Source organism: Macrotis lagotis, chromosome 1 (assembly GCF_037893015.1).
Source record: "Macrotis lagotis isolate mMagLag1 chromosome 1, bilby.v1.9.chrom.fasta, whole genome shotgun sequence".
Taxonomy (NCBI): domain Eukaryota; kingdom Metazoa; phylum Chordata; class Mammalia; order Peramelemorphia; family Peramelidae; genus Macrotis; species Macrotis lagotis.
In genome coordinates, this window is record NC_133658.1 from 276,693,372 (window position 1) to 276,711,660 (window position 18,289).

At 43.8% G+C, this 18,289-nt stretch overlaps 1 protein-coding gene across 2 annotated transcripts; it reads right to left on the reverse strand.

Moving 5' to 3' along the window:
- Positions 1–219: 219 nt before the first annotated feature.
- LOC141505060 (ectonucleoside triphosphate diphosphohydrolase 8-like) lies at positions 220–15,354 on the reverse strand. 2 transcript variants are annotated; one of them, XM_074210551.1, is made up of 11 exons: positions 15,128–15,354; positions 13,962–14,128; positions 10,390–10,536; positions 9,684–9,801; positions 9,320–9,470; positions 8,474–8,633; positions 8,061–8,294; positions 5,871–6,146; positions 4,571–4,681; positions 3,915–4,052; positions 220–1,110 (listed from the first exon to the last, which is right to left on the reverse strand). In XM_074210551.1, exons 2-11 carry the CDS (start codon positions 14,022–14,024, stop codon positions 919–921), a joined length of 1,590 nt encoding a protein of 529 aa, XP_074066652.1. In that variant the 5' UTR covers positions 14,025–14,128; positions 15,128–15,354; the 3' UTR covers positions 220–918. The 2 variants fall into 2 exon arrangements, with proteins under 2 accessions (XP_074066652.1, XP_074066653.1); XM_074210552.1 differs by lacking the exon at positions 13,962–14,128.
- Positions 15,355–18,289: the final 2,935 nt, after the last annotated feature.

Sequence of the window (18,289 nt, forward strand, 5' to 3'; positions counted from 1 at the left end):
GGATGTTTTAAGGCCTCAACAGAAAGGGACATTTCCTCATTTTTCTTCTCATAACTTTTGTCTCCTCACCAAAGGAACATTTTCCATCTTACTCCATGTTGATCCTTTATCTTCTGCCTTATTTTCCAAGGAAATGATCGGACCTGGCACATAAAGTTTAAGTTGTAGATACTAGGGATGAGAATACTACACAAAAGAGTATTCCCACTATCCTGGGAACTCTGGGACCCTTGCACATGACTGACAACTCTTTTGGATGTGAGGGGGTGGTGGTGTAAGATCTGGGTTGCAGTTCTGAAACCTCCAGCTCAAGTGATAAGTTCCCTGAATCTGAGCTCTGACTCTTCTCTTTTCCTCCCCACAAAGCCCCTGCTTAAACAAAGTCAGACATCTAGACTGGAAGAAGTCCAACTTTAATTAAGATTTCCAAATGGGGGGTCCTGAGCCCTCAGTATGCATAAAGGTGGAAGTAGTTACATCATTGAGCCACTATATCCATGCACTTGTTTGCAATATGAAGGTCCCAGTCTCCTTCAGAAGAAGCCAGTTTAGGGTTGCATGAGAGGCCCTAATTTTTCTCCCTCTAACCCAAGACCTATAGAATAGAAGGGGAGAATGGTAGGGGTGCCTATGGAAAAGAAATGACAATGATGTAAGAAATGAGATGTGACTAGAGAATGATATGTGGGGTGGAATATGGAACCCCCAGGGACAGTGAAAGATTTGGAGGGGTTATGAGACCCAATACAGTGGTAAGATTCATGAAGCAGTCCTGGGTCATCTCCTTCCTCAGATCCAACAGCCACCTTGGTCTACAGGTTCAGGGACTGAAAAATAACCCTTTCTTGAGCCAGACACAGGAAGAAAGGGACAGGGTAAAGCCCTGGGGTTGGACCTCCCCCCAAAATAGGAGTTCCCTCAGTAGAAGTATGTTGGCAGCAGGACCAATAGCAAGACCAGCAGCAGGACCAGGGCAAGGACAAGGAAGACAATGGAGGTAACCCAAGGTCCATTCTTCTGGGTATGAACATGGACTGGAGCCTCAACTGGAATGATATTGGTTAGGTTCAGCATGTATCCAAGTGTCCAGCCGATGTCTGTCTCTGAAGCCTGGTCAAGGGACAGAGAGGAGTTAGAGCAGAAGTCATACCTATGGAACAGAGAAGGTGAATCCATACTTCTCTTGTCCTGGACCCTAAAATCTTTTGGGTGGTTTGAATATTATTATTACTAATTACTAAGAGAATTATCACTAATTATTAATATATTATTACTAAGAGAATTCTCATTACCACTTAACTGTGAGATTTGGCAACAACTGGAATGGTTTGTTGTTTCCTTCTCCAGCTCATTTTATTTTAATTAAACAAATAAGGAACTGAGGGAAACAGGTTAAGTGATTTGCTCAGGGTCACACAGCTACTAAGTGTCTGCCGTAAGATTTAACCACACAAAGATGAGTTTTCTCCACTCCAGGCCTGGCACTCTAACCATTGGACCACCTAGTTGCCCCCACGTTGGTATAGTACCTAGCCCCAATTGCTTTGATAAAGAAAGAAATAGGGGTGGCTAGGTGGCTCAGAGGAGTACCTGAGTTCAAATTTGACCTCAAACACTTAATAATTAACCTAGGTGTATGGCCTTGGGCAAGCCACTTAACCCCATTTGCCTTGCAAAAACCTTAAAAAAAAAAAGGAAGAAAGCAAGCTGGGATTTGGAATCAAAGGACATGGGCACAAAACCTGATTTTGCAATTTGTAATCTCTGTGTTCAAGTCACTTCTTATATGTGAGTTTTCATTTCCTTTGCAAATGAGGGCTGTGGACATGATGACTTCTCCGGATTTTGGATTCAGGGAGTTCCCAGCTCCTCCCATTAAACAGAAAGTTTCACTTCCCTTCTTCATCTCTATGGATAAGTGTCCTGTGTTCTCTCACTTGATTCTTATGTTTTCTGTTTGTTTTTTGTTGTTTCTTGGTATCCTAGTAAAAATTCCTTACAAGAAATTTAAACTTTGTTTCTGTTAAGCCCAAAGTAAGGGATCATTTGCATGTTTTACTTGGGGGTCATGAGGGGAGAGAGCCAGAGAATTAGGAGGAGATAGAGAAGGCAGAGGGGACAAGAGAATTTCACAGGATTTGACATCAGACCCCAGTGCCCTTTTTATTCATATGGGATTCCCTAGACTTTTCTTGAAGGCCCTTCTCTCAGGAAGAATGTGTAGGTTTCCCCCCTCTTGTCTCATGAAGTCCTCCTGGGGCTTCCTCCAGCCCCAGTTTCTACCAAAACATTCCTTTGACCTAAACCAATGCCAGTCAATTAGGCATAGGTAGGAAGGTGCCAAGAGGGGAGGAAATGAAAAGGGGGGAGGGTGGTACTGGGTAAATTTTCCATATACTCTCACCCCAGAAATAACCCATAACAAAATTGCAGTTCCTATTGTATTTAGTGGTCTTCAAGCTGATGATTCTCAAATTTGCTTATGCCTAAATTCCAAGTCAATCCTATTCTCTAGGACTGGCTAGAACAAGGCTGTTGGATCTTAGGAAGGAGGTGACCCAGGACTGCTTCATGAATTTTACCTTGGGTCTCAATGCTGATTCCTAGAATCACATCTCTGACTGTCCATTGAACATCTTGAACAGATAGCCTAATGTGTCTAAAGCTGAACTTGTTATCTTCCCCTCCAAAATTCTCCCTTCTTGTTAACTTCCTTATTACCACCAAGGACACCACTATCTCCCCAGTCACCTAAGTCTCATCTTAGGTATCATCCTTGACTTTTTACTCTCTCTCCTTCCCCAATAGCCAATCTGTTGTCAAGGCCTATTGATTTACCCTAGAAACTCTCACATATACACACTTCTTTTTTCTGACCCTGCCATCACTTTGGTCCAAGCCCTCACAAACTCAAGAATGAACTATTGCAAGAGCCTGCTTAACTGGCCTTTCACTCCCTGCTCCATCAACCCTAATGGATTCAGATGCCTTCAGCAGTGAGCATAAAATTATCTGTTTAGCATTTCAAGTCCTTCCTAATCTGCTCTACCTTACCATTACATACTACTCCTTCCATGAACCCCCTGACCAGTCTCCTTTCTATTTCTCAAACTAGACTGGTCATTTTCCAATCTGGGCATTTTCACTGGCAGGAATGTTCTCTGTTCTTTCTTTTCTTTTTTAGATTTTTGCAAGGCAAATGGGGTTAAATGGCTTGCCCAAGGCCACACAGCTTAGGTAATTATTAAGTGTCTGAGACCGGATTTGAACCCAGGTACTCCTGACTCTAGGGTGGGTGCTTTATCCACTGCGCCACCTAGCCACCCAGGAATGTTCTCTGTCCTTATCTCTGCCTCATGGATTCCTTCAAGTTAAAATCTTACCTTCTACAGGAAACCTTTCCCAATCCCCTTGAATCCTAATTCCCTCTCTTTGTTGATTTTTCCAATGGATAAATTGGAAATGCATACCAGATAATGTATGTAGCTTGTACATAGTTCAGCCCCCATTAGATGACTTCCTTGAAATTAGGGACCATTTTTTTTTTGTATTCTTTGTTCTTAGCACAGTTCTGGCACATTTTAGGAACTTGATAGATGTATATTGATTGCTAGTTATTTTTAGATTACATAGAAGGCCAACTATTAGTAGAAAATGGAAGTAGTCTAATGTGGCATTGGGTGAGTAGGGAAGAGGAATAAGGTCAGGGTTCAAACCAATCCTGGTTCCTTCTTTTGTGAAAAAAAAATGAAAGTGTATTTTGTCTAACATGTAGTCATCTACCCATATTCTCTCTCCAGTTAGGAATTTAAGGGAACAGACAGAGAACAGCATTCAGAGTTCTAGTCCCCCACCTCCTACTATGAGAGGTCATATTTATCACTGTCTCCCCCTTCCGAGAGACCCACACTCACTTTCTGTTGGAACCTGATGGAAGTCCAGCTCTTCTCAGAGAACCTGAAGCCTTCCAGGAGAAGTATGAGGATATAGTTGGCATTAGCACAGTATTCTTCCAGCCATTCCACCTTGTGTTTGGGATAATTGCTAATCACCTGAAAATGAGCAGACGGGACATCTGGGAGCCTGTCCTAAGATGAAGAAAAGATTTTCATTCCACAGAGATGCAGACCCAAGGCTTGGACTATCCTAATCTTATCCTTAACTCTGCTGTGGATTCCCAATTCTCCATCTTAAATGGAGAATGTTAAATAAGAGTAAAGTCAATTCTTGGTTCATAGAAAGAATACCAATTGTCACCCAAGTTGGATGCCCTATTTCTAATGGTTCTTTACTATTAGATTCCAAATCTGGTCATCCAAAGCTGTCCATAATCTGACATCTCTGTGCTGCCCCCCCCCCCATATTATGCAATAGGAATGAGTAATTAAATTCATGTACTAGCTAACAAGGATTCCTCAAATAGCTAGATCTGGTCTCTGACCATTGGAATTCAGCATCACATCTGGACTTAGTAGCCACCCTGAAGCCCCTCTTCCCATATACAATCAGTAGGCTTTCCTGTGAAATTCCTCAAAACCTGAACCCCATTCTTATTCATTCCTGAGCTCACATCTGTCCAATTCCGATGACAGTACTGCTCAATGATGTTCTTGACCTCAAACAGAGACTGGCCAGTGGTGATATTGAGGAAGTCAAAGGTATAGTAAAAGGCAGAGAAAGCCTGTAGGACAAAATCAGAAGAGGTCAGCAAGCCAAGAAAAACCAAGAGAATGCCTAGTTGGAAAGAGCCAGCAGGGGCAGTCTTCTGATATTTCTCTACCCTTCTTGGGGATTGTTCCTGATATAACATGAATGGCTCCCTATTGTCCACCAAGGCAAATTCAAATTCCCTGCCTTGATGTTCAAGACCTTTGATGATTTCTCATATACTCTCTGTCTCATGTTCATGCTCTTCCCTTCAACATGACCTCAGCTGGTTTATCTTCTTTCTGACCCCAGCATCTTTTCCACCTGCTTACTGACCTCATGCAGTTCTTTGTTTTGCAGTGTATTCTAATGCATATAACCTATAATATTAGCAATAATATAACAGTTATAATATCTCATATTAATAACATTTTTATAGTTTATTTTCATCCCACAGGTGGGTATTAGAAAAATATTTTTGGAGGCAGCCAGGTGGCACAGTGGATAGAGAACCAGCCCTGGAGTCAGGAGGACCTGAATTCAAATCTGACCTCAGACACTTAATAATTGCCTAACTGTATGACCTTGGGCAAGTCACTTAATCCCATTGCCTTAAATAAGAAACATTTTTGGATTGAACCTGAAATTTCACTGATACTCTCACTGAGTGAATACCAGTGAGGAAACTTGTCTAGCAAGGCAGGTCAGCATCATCTCTACCTGAGGAACTGACAGGTCATGACTTATCCAGGGTCACCTAGTCAGTGTATAACAAAGGCAAGATTTGAACCCAGAACTTTCAGACTCCTAGTCAACTCTCTATTCATTATACTATGCAGCCTCTCAGTAGAAATTGTCTTAAGAGGAAGTTAAAGTTTGGAAAGATTGATTTACTCATGATCAACTTTCAGTTATGTGCATCAAGGGTAGAATTGCAAACTAGGTCTCCTGATTCCCAAGCCCAACATTCTATTCACTGCACCTCATAGCTTCTCACTGTCTGTTAATGTAATTTATGTGCATTGTCTCCCTCCCACTACTGGTCTGTGAGCTCCACAGAAGCAGGAATTAGAACTAAATATGGTTAAGTGCTTGCTGTACTGCCCCAGTCTAAGAGGAAACCCAGAAAGGGCTGTGTGGGTAGGTTATCCCATGACCTCACCCAGTCAATATCCTTCCACTACCCCACTTCATCCCCCATACTCCCCAAGACCCTGCCTTACAAAGAACTGGCCACTTGGATCAGGTTGGTAGGTGCCATTGAAGGCACAAGGATGATAGGGGCCACAGACAGAAAAGTTGAAGATGGTTCTGATGGCTTGCTGGCACTTGAAGACATTGCCTGTGCCCACCAGCATCATCTCCTGGTTCAAGTTGAAATCACTTGGCTGCAGGTAGGCTGTGCAGGGGCTATCATAGAGAGACTGTGCCTTCATGTTCTTCTTGAAGCCCTTGTGGTAACAGGGATGTTCAACCTGGCCAGGGATCTCCTGGGGTGCCTTGAGGACATGAATAACATGAGTGGCTCCATCAAGCATCAGGTTGGGGGTGAGGAATACCCAAAGATTTCCACCCAGACCCCTCATCTCTCTCTGTCTCTCCAAAGAAAGCAAACTCCATCCTTAAGAGTACACATAAAGTTTTCTTGTTGAAATAAAACATACATGGTTAAGAATAGAAGGAATACAGAAAATTAGGAAGAGGATTTCAAGGACAATCTCCAACAGAATGTGATTGGATTGGAAAATTACTAAGGTGTAGGAAAATGAGAAGCTGGTTAATTTAAAAAAACATGCAAAGACTTAGACTTAGGAAGGGAGATGCTGTTCAACTTCAGATCAACAGATGACAGGTGAACAGAAGCATGGTATGGACTTATATGTGTACTATATATATACATGTATATGTACATGTGTGTGCATTTATGGATGTATATATTCATGCCTAATTGCATAATTGTGTAATATATGTATATATTAGTGCTTAATTGTAGTCTTCTTTGGAGATCAGATATAAAGTATAAAGTTCATATCAGATAACCAAAAAAATCCCTACAAGGAAGGAAAGAAAAATTAGACAGCTTTATTGAAATGGAATATAAATTGAATCCTCTCCCATGTTCTGATGTGTACATGGATGTGCTATTTTTTCTTTTTTCTTATCTTGTATCTAAATTTAAAATAATTTTTTAAAAAAGCAAACACACCTTATATGCACGGATGCCATGTCCCTTCCTCAACAGGCATCTCCCACTAAAGCTTGACCAGAATCTCATATCCCATTTGTTTCTAGGCCCTATTTCTGCTTCTTATTCCTACACTAATCTTCACAGTCTAACTAAAATCTTACTTCCTCCAGGAAACTTTATTAATTCTCCCCTCCATCTCAAACTGATCCCTCTTTCTGCATCAGAGTCCATCCTGTTTTCTCCCTGTAGGCATTGTTTCCCCTTTTCCCTTCCCCAAACTCTCAGTTACCCTGGTGAAGGGCTTTGGTATTCTTTTTTCTGTTTCACAGAATAATAAGTTAGGACTGGAAGGGACTTTAGAGATCAACAAATCCAAGCCCCTGCCTTCAAGTAAAGGGAGTGAGGTCCAGGAAAATTTCAGTAAGAGAAATGCATTCTGAAGTGAACTCTTCTATGTCTATCTACTATACCTTACCCCCTGTCAAGTCCCCAAGAGACAAATTCAAATTTGCTCCTTTTCCATATTCCTCTTGTTGTTGTTGAGTCATATGCAACTCTTCGTGACTCCATCTGAGGTCTTCTTGGTAAAAATACTGGAGTGGTTTGCCATTTAACAGATGAGGAAACTGAGGCACACAGGGTGAAGTGACTTGTGTAGGGTCATACAACTAGTCAGTGGCTGAGGTCATTGTTTGAACTTGGGTCTCCCCAACTCCAGACTTCATAGCCTATGCACTAAATGTTGTCACCTAGCTGTCCTAGTCTTCCTCAGAGCAGGGATATACTCTACTCTTCAGTCTGGGTGAGCTCTCCCTCTGTTTTCCCCAGACCAAGAGCTAGCCAAGGGCAAGTACTACACCTATAATGTTCTTGTGTAAGGAGTCATTATAAATGTGTTGATATTATATTGAGTCTCCCAGAAGCAGTAATTGCACAGGATTGTCAAGAAGGACCCCCCTTTGGTACTTAGGGATTTGGGATGGGGAAGAAAGAGAAGGAAAGGTCAGAACTTTGCAAAATTTTCTTAGGACCTTGTGTTATTGGTCACCAGCCTGAAAAATGTTGTCCCTACCCCTGTCAATAAATCCTAGGATGTCCCTTTCTGTATCCCCTCTCCCTTCATTACGTGATAGGGACCCCCAATTGTTTCTCAGTCTCCAACATTCCAGTCATATGCTTCATTACCCCCTCCTACTTCATGTACCAAATCCCCTAGGATGCTCACCTGACTCAGTTTCAGGATTACCTGCTTCTGGGCCTGGGTCTGCCCATAGCACAGGTAGCTGTGTGTATAGATGGTGTAGTTGAAGCCATACAGCCGGAAATGGAAGGCAGAGGCTGGGTCTGCAATGGCCCCATTGGGGAAGAAGCTGATCTGGGTTGAAGCCCCTCCAAGGTCTAAGGCTCCAAGCACCTTGGATGCTGGAGGGCGGATCCAATCTCTATTCTTAACTGAATACTGTCCATATAGAGGCAATGTTAGAATAAGCCCTATGAAGGGTATGAGGTCTTTGGAAATCAAGGGCTCTAAAGTGGGGTGGGGGTGGGTAGGGAGTGATGGGTCACAAGACCAACCAGAGCCAGGATGGTAGGGAAGGGGAGCAGAGTCTTCAGAGAGACTCAGGGGATGGGAAGAACCTTGGTGAAGACATCCAGGAGGTAATTGATGGTGATCCAACCATAGGCTCCCTCCTCAGCACCAGAGATGATCCGAGCTCCTCGGAAATCTAAGGGGTACCCCTGGATGGTCTTGCCCACCTCAGCCAGGACTCTGTCAGCAGCTTTTGGGTCCTGCAGACTGAAAGAAAGTTAAAAAGTCAGTCTCTTATCCCCCCCCCCCGCCCCCATCCAACACTCAGGATCTGTCAGGTAAGGAACCAGAAAGGTAAAGGGAGAAAAAAGTTTCTGGGGAGAGAAGGACATGGGTTGCATATCAGAGAAAATGCCTGTCTTGGGTCTTAGGGCAGAGGGAGGAGGCCCAGAGTTGTATGGATGGGAATTCTCAAGAAAAGAGGGATCAGATAAGGTTCAAGATGTGAAAAGGATCTCAGACATCATTTGGTTCAGTTTGTCTGAGGCTATAGAAGTAGCAAAGTTATGATATCAGTACAGAGAAGTATAAGAGTAGGATTAGGGAATCAATCATAAATTGGGATGGTGGGGTAGAGGTAGCCCAATAGGAGATCCTAGTAGCTGGGATTCCAGAAAAAAAATAGGATCATAAATCTAGAGTTGGAAGGGACCTCAGAGGTCATCTACTTCAACCCTCTCATTTTACATATGAGGAAACTGAGACATAGAGAGATTAAGTGACTTGTCTAATATTATCCATATAATGTCAGCAGCAGAATCTGAACATACATCCTCTACCTTCATAATCAGGGCTCTTTCCATTAGACCACCAAGAGTCTCAAGCTTGTGCCTAAGGAGTAGAAAGGCTTTGGAGGAAGAACAGGAAAGGTAAGTTCTGGAAGGAGATAGTACCTGAGGATCCTCATCCCCGCTGTAGCACCCAGGTATACTGGGGTCTGGGCCAGTTGAACTTTTGGGATCAATTTCACTGCTTCATCTAAACATGACTGCAAGGACTTTCCCACATCTTCCGGTTTGTGAGCATAGCTGGAGATGCCCTTGTCTGCAGACGGAGTCATGTTGGTGCCCGGCAAATATGAGTGAATTCAGGTGAGGTGGGGAGAGTGAATGGGTGAAGGGGCAGGGAAGGAGAAGAGGAATGTGGAGGGATACCTGAGGGAGAGTAAGAAGAGGCCAGTGGGCAGAGAGAAGACAAGAGTAAGGGGTGGGTGCAATGGGGTCCCAGGTACACATTGCTTCCCACCCTGACACAGACCTTTCACATCACATTCCAGAGCCTGGCTAACCAGGCCTGTATCATTCTCCTTGTCCGCAGGCCACTGGTACACAAAGAGGGATGTGTGCGATGAACCAGCATCAAACACGAGACCGAACTGAGGGATGAGTGGAAGAGTAGTAAGGGTTTGGGAAGGTCCCAAATAGGAAGTTTGAAGATGAGGGTCAGAGATTTGGGAAAGGAATAAGAAAGAAAGGTTAAGAGAAAATTTGTGAAACTTAAGGGAAGGATAGAGAGCATCAAGGAAGATTGGGTTTTAAGGAAGGAGAGATTTAAGGGGCTCAAGAAAAATGAGGAAGCTGGCGAAGCTGAAAGGAGAGGGGCGGCTAGGTGGCATAGTGGATAAAGCACCAGCCTTGGAGTCAGGAGTACCTGGGTTCAAATCTGGTCAATTACCTAGCTGTGTGGTCTTGGGCAAGCCACTTAACCCCATTTGCCTTGCAAAAAAAAAGTTAAGGAGAGAGGGGTTTGGAGATGCAGGAAGAAGGGGAAATGGAAGTCAGGAAAGGACATCAGGTTATAGAGTTTAAGGGTTCAGAAAGGGAAATTTGGGGAGTAAAGGGAAAGAGGTGTTTGGAGGTTCAGGGAAGGAAATTTTTGTTGTTAAATTTAAGGGGTCAAGGGGTAGAAAGGGAGGTGATGAGGTGGGTCTAAGAGGTTAGGGAGGGCTATTGGATACAATCACCTTGGTTTCTGAGGGAAGGGTGGTTTTAGTGGCCAGGAGAGTCAGCAGAAGGACAATAGCTGTGCAGACCATCAATCCCAGTGTAATGGGGATCATGCAGCGCTTCATATCCAACCCCATTTGCTCAAAAGTTATGGATTCTGGATTCTGTAGGAGAACCAACGGGACCACTCTTAGTCAGCCTGGAATCTTCAATCTAAATCATTCTATAGACTCCCATCTTCCAGAGACCCCACTAATCAATTCTTCTTTTTTCAGCTCTCAGTCTGGAAATATCTCATCTAGCAACCTCAGCCTCTCCCTCTCCTCTATTCCAGATGTCAGAGTTTAATAAGTTTTTATAATTTATATTTCTGGCCAAAGTCTGAATGTTGTCTCTGTATGTAAAAATGTCAGTCAGTCATGTCAAGGCCTGACTCTTCTTCATTTCAATGTTGACTTGACCTGTGTCAATACTATCTGGTCAGCCTTGTAATAATATCAATAAATTCTTTTACTTAGGTCAACAAATCATAAAATAAGAGACATCTTGGATGAGGAGTGAGAAATCCTACATTTGTTTATAAACATTCTTTCTCTGACCTAAGTGGGATCCTTAGCAATAGGAATTTGAAGTAAATATTACATTTTATGAGAGATCATAATGTATAACCATGTCATCTATATGAAATCTCATTGGCTGTCAAACTGTTTTATTACTCTTATCCTTACTGTATAAATATGCCTCACACACTTTGCATCAGGGTAGCCATTAAATTGTCGAGGTACATTGTAGAGAATAAACTGCATGTATAAACTAATTTTTTTATTATTTCATTTATAAACCAAAATAATGAAGATGGACACATAGGCTTCTGGTGAGTGAGGCCCTTTTCCCAGGAATGCCCAAGGAGGTTCCCCCCCCACAACCCTGAGTTATTAACATAGTATACCATAGGATAAACATTCAGGTCACACATAACACAACTATTCCCAAAGTCCAGGGGTAAAGGCTTTGTTCTAAACCATCAAGAATCCCTTATCTAAGGGGCAGCTAAGTGGCACAGTGGATCTCTGACCCTGGAGTCAGGAGTACCTGAGTTCAAATCTGGCCTCAGACACTTAATAATTACCTAGCTATGTGGCCCTGGGCAAGCCACTTAACCCCATTGCCTTGCAAAAAAAAAAAAAAAAGAATCCCTTATCTGGGTGTTAGATGCCTGGCAGTTCTAGCCTGACATAACAATTATTGACTTCTAGACTAGTGAGGGAAGAAACTACTCCCAGTGGGCTCGGGGTACAGGAATCCTGGAGAATGATTCCATTCCACAAATTCAACAGCAATTCATTCCAACTCTATTAAATACCTATTTGTATCCAGAACCTTTTGCTAGGCTAAGATATGGAAAAAAAAGAGGGAAAGGAAGTCAGAACTCAGGGAGTGGGACTTGGCCTGGGTCTTAGTGGATAGGGCTGGAAGAAACTAGAGGTGATACATCATGTTAAATTTCCTGCCTCTTTCTAAGAGTTAAGGTATAGCATAAGACTCTCAACATAATGTCGAAGGCTAGAACCAAGGGAAGGAACACACACACACTACCTCTCCTGTCCATAAGGCATTCCTATTCTAAAATCCATAGTCCTAGGCACAGAGTTTTAGGAACAGAGAAAAAGGATGGAGGGTTGGGGTGAAGATAGCCCCATTCCCAATTCCATGGGTGGTATGGTCAGTTTTTATCAATTTTATTATCTTATGAGAAGTAATCATTTAAAGGAGATGTCTTGAGTCCCTGAGGCCAAATCCCATCCATAATGCAGCAGGAAAAGAGATTGAACAGATGATTTTATGGACAGAGGAACTTGCAGGTGGTTGGTACCTTTTTTACAACTTTTAATTTAGAGCTGCCTAACTCACTGAAGGGTTGTGACTCACACAGGGAGAGATTTTATCAAAAGTCTTCCTAGCTTCAACGTTAGCCTTCTATAGACTATGTTATGATACTCAATATTGGTTAGTTTTTGTCCTTCATTATTGAGGACAGCTAGGTGTCGTAATGAATAGAGCACAGGCCTTGAAGACAGGAGAACAGCAATTCGAATCTGAACTCTGACAATTAGCTGTGTGACCTTGGGCAAGTCACTTAACCCTGATTTCCTTGCATCCAAAACCATCTCCAGTGTCCTGATTCATTTCTGGTCACTGGACCCAGATAGCTTTGGAGGAAAAAGTGAAGCTGGTGACTTAGCACAACACCCTCTCACTCCAATTCATGTGCTTGTCATGGCATCACCTCCCTGATGTTGTGGCCTTCTACAAGAAGAAAGGACAAATATTCATTATTATTATTATTATTATGTTATGAAGAAAGCTCAATCTAAGATAAGAATGAAGTTTGATTCTGATTCCTCTATTTTGAAGGATAAAGTGGATCATCAAATTCCTGCCTAAAGGTCCAGGAAGAATTCCAGGGAGATAGTTGAATCTGAAAAGCTAGGAGAATCCATTTCCTCAACACTTTTCTGTACATATTCTGTATACTGGAGGGCCATTTCCCTAAGATCTGAATTTGGCAGAGAAAGGGACAACCTACCCTCTCTGCCAAACTGTCTAGTTCTCAGTGTCTAGTAATACCCTAAACTGGTCATGTTTATCCTCCTTCCATTTCAAAATAGAATATTCACTAAGGCCCAAATACCAGTTAGAGTCTACTTTGATCCAGGCCTGCATAATTTTAATCAGATTGGAGGAAGCCAAGTACAAATCAGAATGAGGTATAGTCTTAAGGGCTACACTGTCTGATGTTACCAGATGCAGTACATGGGCAGGTTGAGCCATGGAGTCATGTTGGGAAGAAACTTGTAGCTCAGGGGTAGGTCTGAAAGGATGGGGAAGGAGGGAGGGAAAATGAAGGAACTGTCAAAAGATGCAGAGTCTAATATGGTGTCTCTGGGGAGACACCAAGTCTCATGTGTTCAGTTGGAGAACAATCTTAGAAAAGACCTAGAAAAAAATGGACCACCATCCTGTCCCCCTTTCCTCTTAGCCCTTCCAGACTCTGAAGGAAAGTTAATTTCATCATCCCCTTCCTCACTCCCCAACACTCTGTTCTCTGAGTTTCTATTTTTGTGTCTTCTATGACCTCCCCCCTCACCCCACCCCACAATCTTCCAATAGATCCTGAAGCAGAGCCTCAGGGACATCAGTCAGAAAGATCCCCAAGTTGTGCAGTCTCTATTCAGTGTTTGGACAGATGGAATTTACAATCCTCAGCCTTAAAAGCATCCCCCTATTTCACAACCCCAAGGACCTCCCAGAGACTGGAAGCACAAGCATAAGATCCTCTACTCTTTGGTGTCAGCAAACAAGAGGAGATAAGGGACTAGGGCCGAGCAGGGCTATTGCTCTGGGTTTGATGAAGAATAAAGGCCCACAGGTTTTCTTTATTCCCGCTCCCAAACCTCCAAGCACCATATCAGCATCAATTGCTTTTCACTTGTTCTCTCACTTTCCCTCCTTCCCACCCCACTCCCACCCCCGAACAAACTCCAGAGCTACTGGTTTGTACCCAACATAATTCCATGGCCCAACCTACCCACATTCTTCTTAGCTCTTTCTGACTCTTCTTCCCTCCTGTCTCCAAGTGTAGCTCCTCCATAATCCACTTTTCCCCTTTCCCTTTCTGCCAGTCTCTCCAACACTCTTCTCTATGGGGTGCACAATAGAGCTCCCTCACTCTTATTCCATCCTTTATTCTATGACCTGAGGGAGGAAGATGATATAGAATAAAGGGTCATGGCCTGGGTTTCTCTAGTTCTGGTTCTGTGACTGTATACTTCTTTAATATCCTCGGGAGACAACGTGGTACATTTATTCAAGTAGACATGTATGGTGTATGTATTGTAGTTTGCTATTTACTGTCTGTGTGGCATTAATCATTTATTCTTCTTTGACTTTCAATTTTTTCTTTCCTAAAGACAATGAGGTTAGACTGGATCCTATGTTTTTTGAGTGGAGGGGCCAGAAGGGAAGAACTAAAGTGGGCAACACCTCTGGGCTTAGAGCTTCCCTCCATTCCCTGATTTAGCTTTCTTCTACTACAGAAAAAACGTAGTCTACAGAGAAAAGGGATGAGAGGGATTGAATGGAGGAAGGGGCAGGGAATTCCTTCTGGAAATGACTGAATCTTCTTGAAAATGAACCCGAAGCCACTCCAAGACAACTTAATTGAGGTCACCAACCATGACGAGCCCAACTGCAGTTAGAATCTAGATCCTTAGAGTTTGGGGTTAGGGCAAACCGTAATTTTATTAGAAGAGGTGAAGGTTAGGACAGAGAAAGACAGAGGGAAAGGGGAGGGGAGAAAAGACCCGAGGCTCGAGGTGACATCTGGGAACCCGGAATCCTGAGTTCTCCACATGCTGGCCTCCACCTCCTTTGGATCCTTCTCTAAGCTTGGGTGAAGCGGGGCGGAGGGCGGGGATAGAGCTGGAGGGACAATAAACTTACAGGCAAGGGTCCTGCCCAAGAGTGGGGAGACCTCCCCGATAGTTCCTTGCCTGGCCACCTTCCCGCACCCAGGTTGCGGCTCCAGTGGCCGGCTGGGTTCCATACTCGGGCCCTTGTGACATTCCCGAAGACTCCAGAGCAGAAGTATCCCGAACCTGGATTCCCGGGTGCCGCCCCAGTGGGGTGCAGGGTCCTTAAGGAAACCTGTGTATCCCCTCCCCGTGAGCCCTCTCACCGACCCTCTAGCCTTACCCGGTACGAAGCCTGAGGACAGCTCCCGAAGCGCGCAGGAGCTCTCTCCAGCAAAGCGGGCCCGATAACAGCTACAGGGACCAGGGGACTCCAGCAGCCTCAGAGTCCAGTTCCCTCTCCGCTAGCAGTCGCCCCAGGGTCTCCCCATCGAAGAGGGCAGGGATCCCCGTACCTGCGGGATGCCCGTGAGATCGCCCTGGGTGAGTCCTAGACACGTTTGGGCTGTTAGCCAGGAAGCCACAGCAGCTGGGGGCCCCTGTGCTTTTCCCCCCACCCCCCATTCCCCCTGCCCCTCCCCTCCCAGACCTGAACCCGCCCTTCCTGCCTCTCTCCTCCTCCTCCCCTCAACCTTGGGGCAGTCTTTTGCCTGGCTCTTAGGCCAGCCTGCGGGATTTCTGAAATAAATATTTATTAAATGCCTTCAGAGAGCAAAGCAACGGGATTTTGTGCCGTGGGAAATAAAAATAAGCCCTAGATATGATACTGGATACAAATAGCCAGGAGGCATATAACTCAAGATAAGAGCTTTAGGGAGGTGCACTGGGAAGTGTTAAGTGAAGACCTAACTTGTGTAAGAAGACGGTGAGGACAGGAGAGACAGAAAAGGACGGAACAAAGGCCCCCTGCCCAGCCCAGAGGCTCCAGTTTACTTTGGCTCGGGACCAGGCGAAGTTTTGGGGAGGAGGGGCGAGAGGGAAGCTGCAGGTGTCCTGACTCCTCCCCCATGCCTGGTCCTGGTAGGGAGGGCTCGAGGTCCCCCACATCCTCTCTTTCCTCGCCCCATCCCCCCAGTCCCCCGTCAACTGCAAATGGGGGGATGGGTGAAGCCCGAGAGGTGAAACAAGACTAAACTACACGACTTGCACGATCGTGAATTTAGTGGAGGAAGAAGAGGGAGAGATGAGGCTGCCCTCCTCTCCTTTTCTTTTACCTGAGTCCATCATAGCTGGGAACCACACCCGGCTGATCCTAGGATGATCAAAGCCACGAAAATTCGGCTGCAAATCATAAAAGCAACTATTGTTTCCCGTGGCTTTTTTGCCTCTGGCCACAATCCTTGAAACTCCAGAATATTCGAGCCCAGAGGCTCGGTGCAAGGCCTGTCTCTGACTCGTACAGGCTGTATGAGACACTAGGCAAGTCACTTAACTTCTTGGTGGCCCAGAAAATCCTCCAAGACCACAAGGGGCAGAAAATGTGCTGCCCTGCATGGGAGCAGTCAAAATAGGATCAGTCAGAAAAGCCTGCACCTAGGGGTCCCTAGTTTTAGTCCCCAGGTATCTCACAAACTATATATATATATATATATATATATATATATATATATATATATATATATATATATATATATATATATATATATATACATATATGTAAGTATGTATATAGAGTTTTTCCTGATTTCTTTAGAACTGTGGCCTTCACTTTTCAGTAGGTAAGAAGTCATTGACTGACTCCTATGCTATTCACAAACTCAAGAAGACAATGATCTAGGAAGTGGGAAGCCTTGTCCTGCTCTCGATGCTCAAACTCAAGGAAGAGATAACATTCAGTATTGTTTAAGGATGTTAGGCTTTGAGGAGCAATTGAGTAATGTAAGATTGTGCAACCTTTTTTTCTGGCTGCCAAGGAAGTTAAAGTGATACAGAGGATAGAGCACTGGCTTTGGGGTCAGGAGGATTGTAGATGGAATCTGACCTCAGACACTTGACTAGCTCTGAGACCTTGAGCAAGTGACTCAACCTTGATTGTCTCATATCCAGCGCCATCTCCAGTCATCTTGATTCATATCTGGCCACTGGACCAAGATGGTTCTAGAGGAGAAAGTGAGACTGGTGACTTAGCACAGGATCTTCTCAATCAACTCCAATTTACATGCTTGTCATGGCATCACCTCCTTGATGTCATGATCTTCTTCAAAAATGAAGGACAGGGGCAGCTAGGTGGCGCAGTGGATAAAGCACCGGCCCTGGAGTCAGGAGTACCTGGGTTCAAATCCAGTCTCAGACACTTAATAATTACCTAGCTGTGTGGCCTTGGGCAAGCCACTTAACCCCGTTTGCCTTGCAAAAAACTAAAAAAAAAATGAAGGACAAACATTTTAATGATTTCCCCATCCTTTGTTTTTGGATATGGTTCTTGTCCTTCATTATTGAAGAAGAACAAAATGACCTCACCATGTTTGAGACATATTGCCTGATTATGGTTAATTAGACTGAAACAAGCTTAAAATGCTCTATCAGGGTTTGGGCACAAATAGTCCATGTGAACACCTGGGGTACTTACTATAAACTTCCATATATCATGTCTCCTTTGAGCTGCTTCAATTCTGCTTTCCTCATAGAGTGCAGCACCCTCACTGATGAGGGCATACCATGCTGGGCAGTTCTGTGTGTAGGGGATGTATTTGCCCACTGAAATCAAATTCAGAGATTTCTTAAGGTATCAAGAAAAAAGTTTTATTCAATTCTCAAGAACTGGACCCCTTCCTCTGCCTTAAACAAGGATAGAGAAAAGGGTACAAGAGCAAGAAATCCACAATCTATCCTCCCACACTGACCCATCCTCATTAGTAAGGCATATGGTCTTCACAATCTTTTTTTTAGGTTTTTTGCAAGGCAAACGGGGTTAAGTGGCTTGCCCAAGGCCACACAGCTAGATAATTATTAAGTGTCTGAGACAGGATTTGAACCCAGGTACTCCTGACTCCAGGGCCAGTGCTTTATCCACTTCACCACCTAGCTACCCCCTGGTCTTCACAATCTAGACGTGTAAATTATTCTAAAGAAAAAGCATATAATTCAAACAGAGGTTCTCCCTCTCCAGGACACGGAATGTAGAAACATGTAGAAACAATCCAGATAAGACAGGGTCAGTTTACTCTACATTTTGGTCAAGGTAACATTAATTTGCTTGTCAGGGGAGGAGGGGTAGAAGAGACATAACACACAGCTCAACTATTTCTAATCTATAATATTCTACTGAAGAAATCTCAAACTTTATCCCATTCATGTACCAGTGTCTCCCACATTGTACAATCAATTCTTTATTTTTTTCTTAGATTTTTTTGCAAGGCAAATAGGGTTAAGTGGCTTGCCCAAGGCCACACAGCTAGGTAATTATTAAGTGTCTGAGACCTGATTTGAACCCAGGTACTCCTGA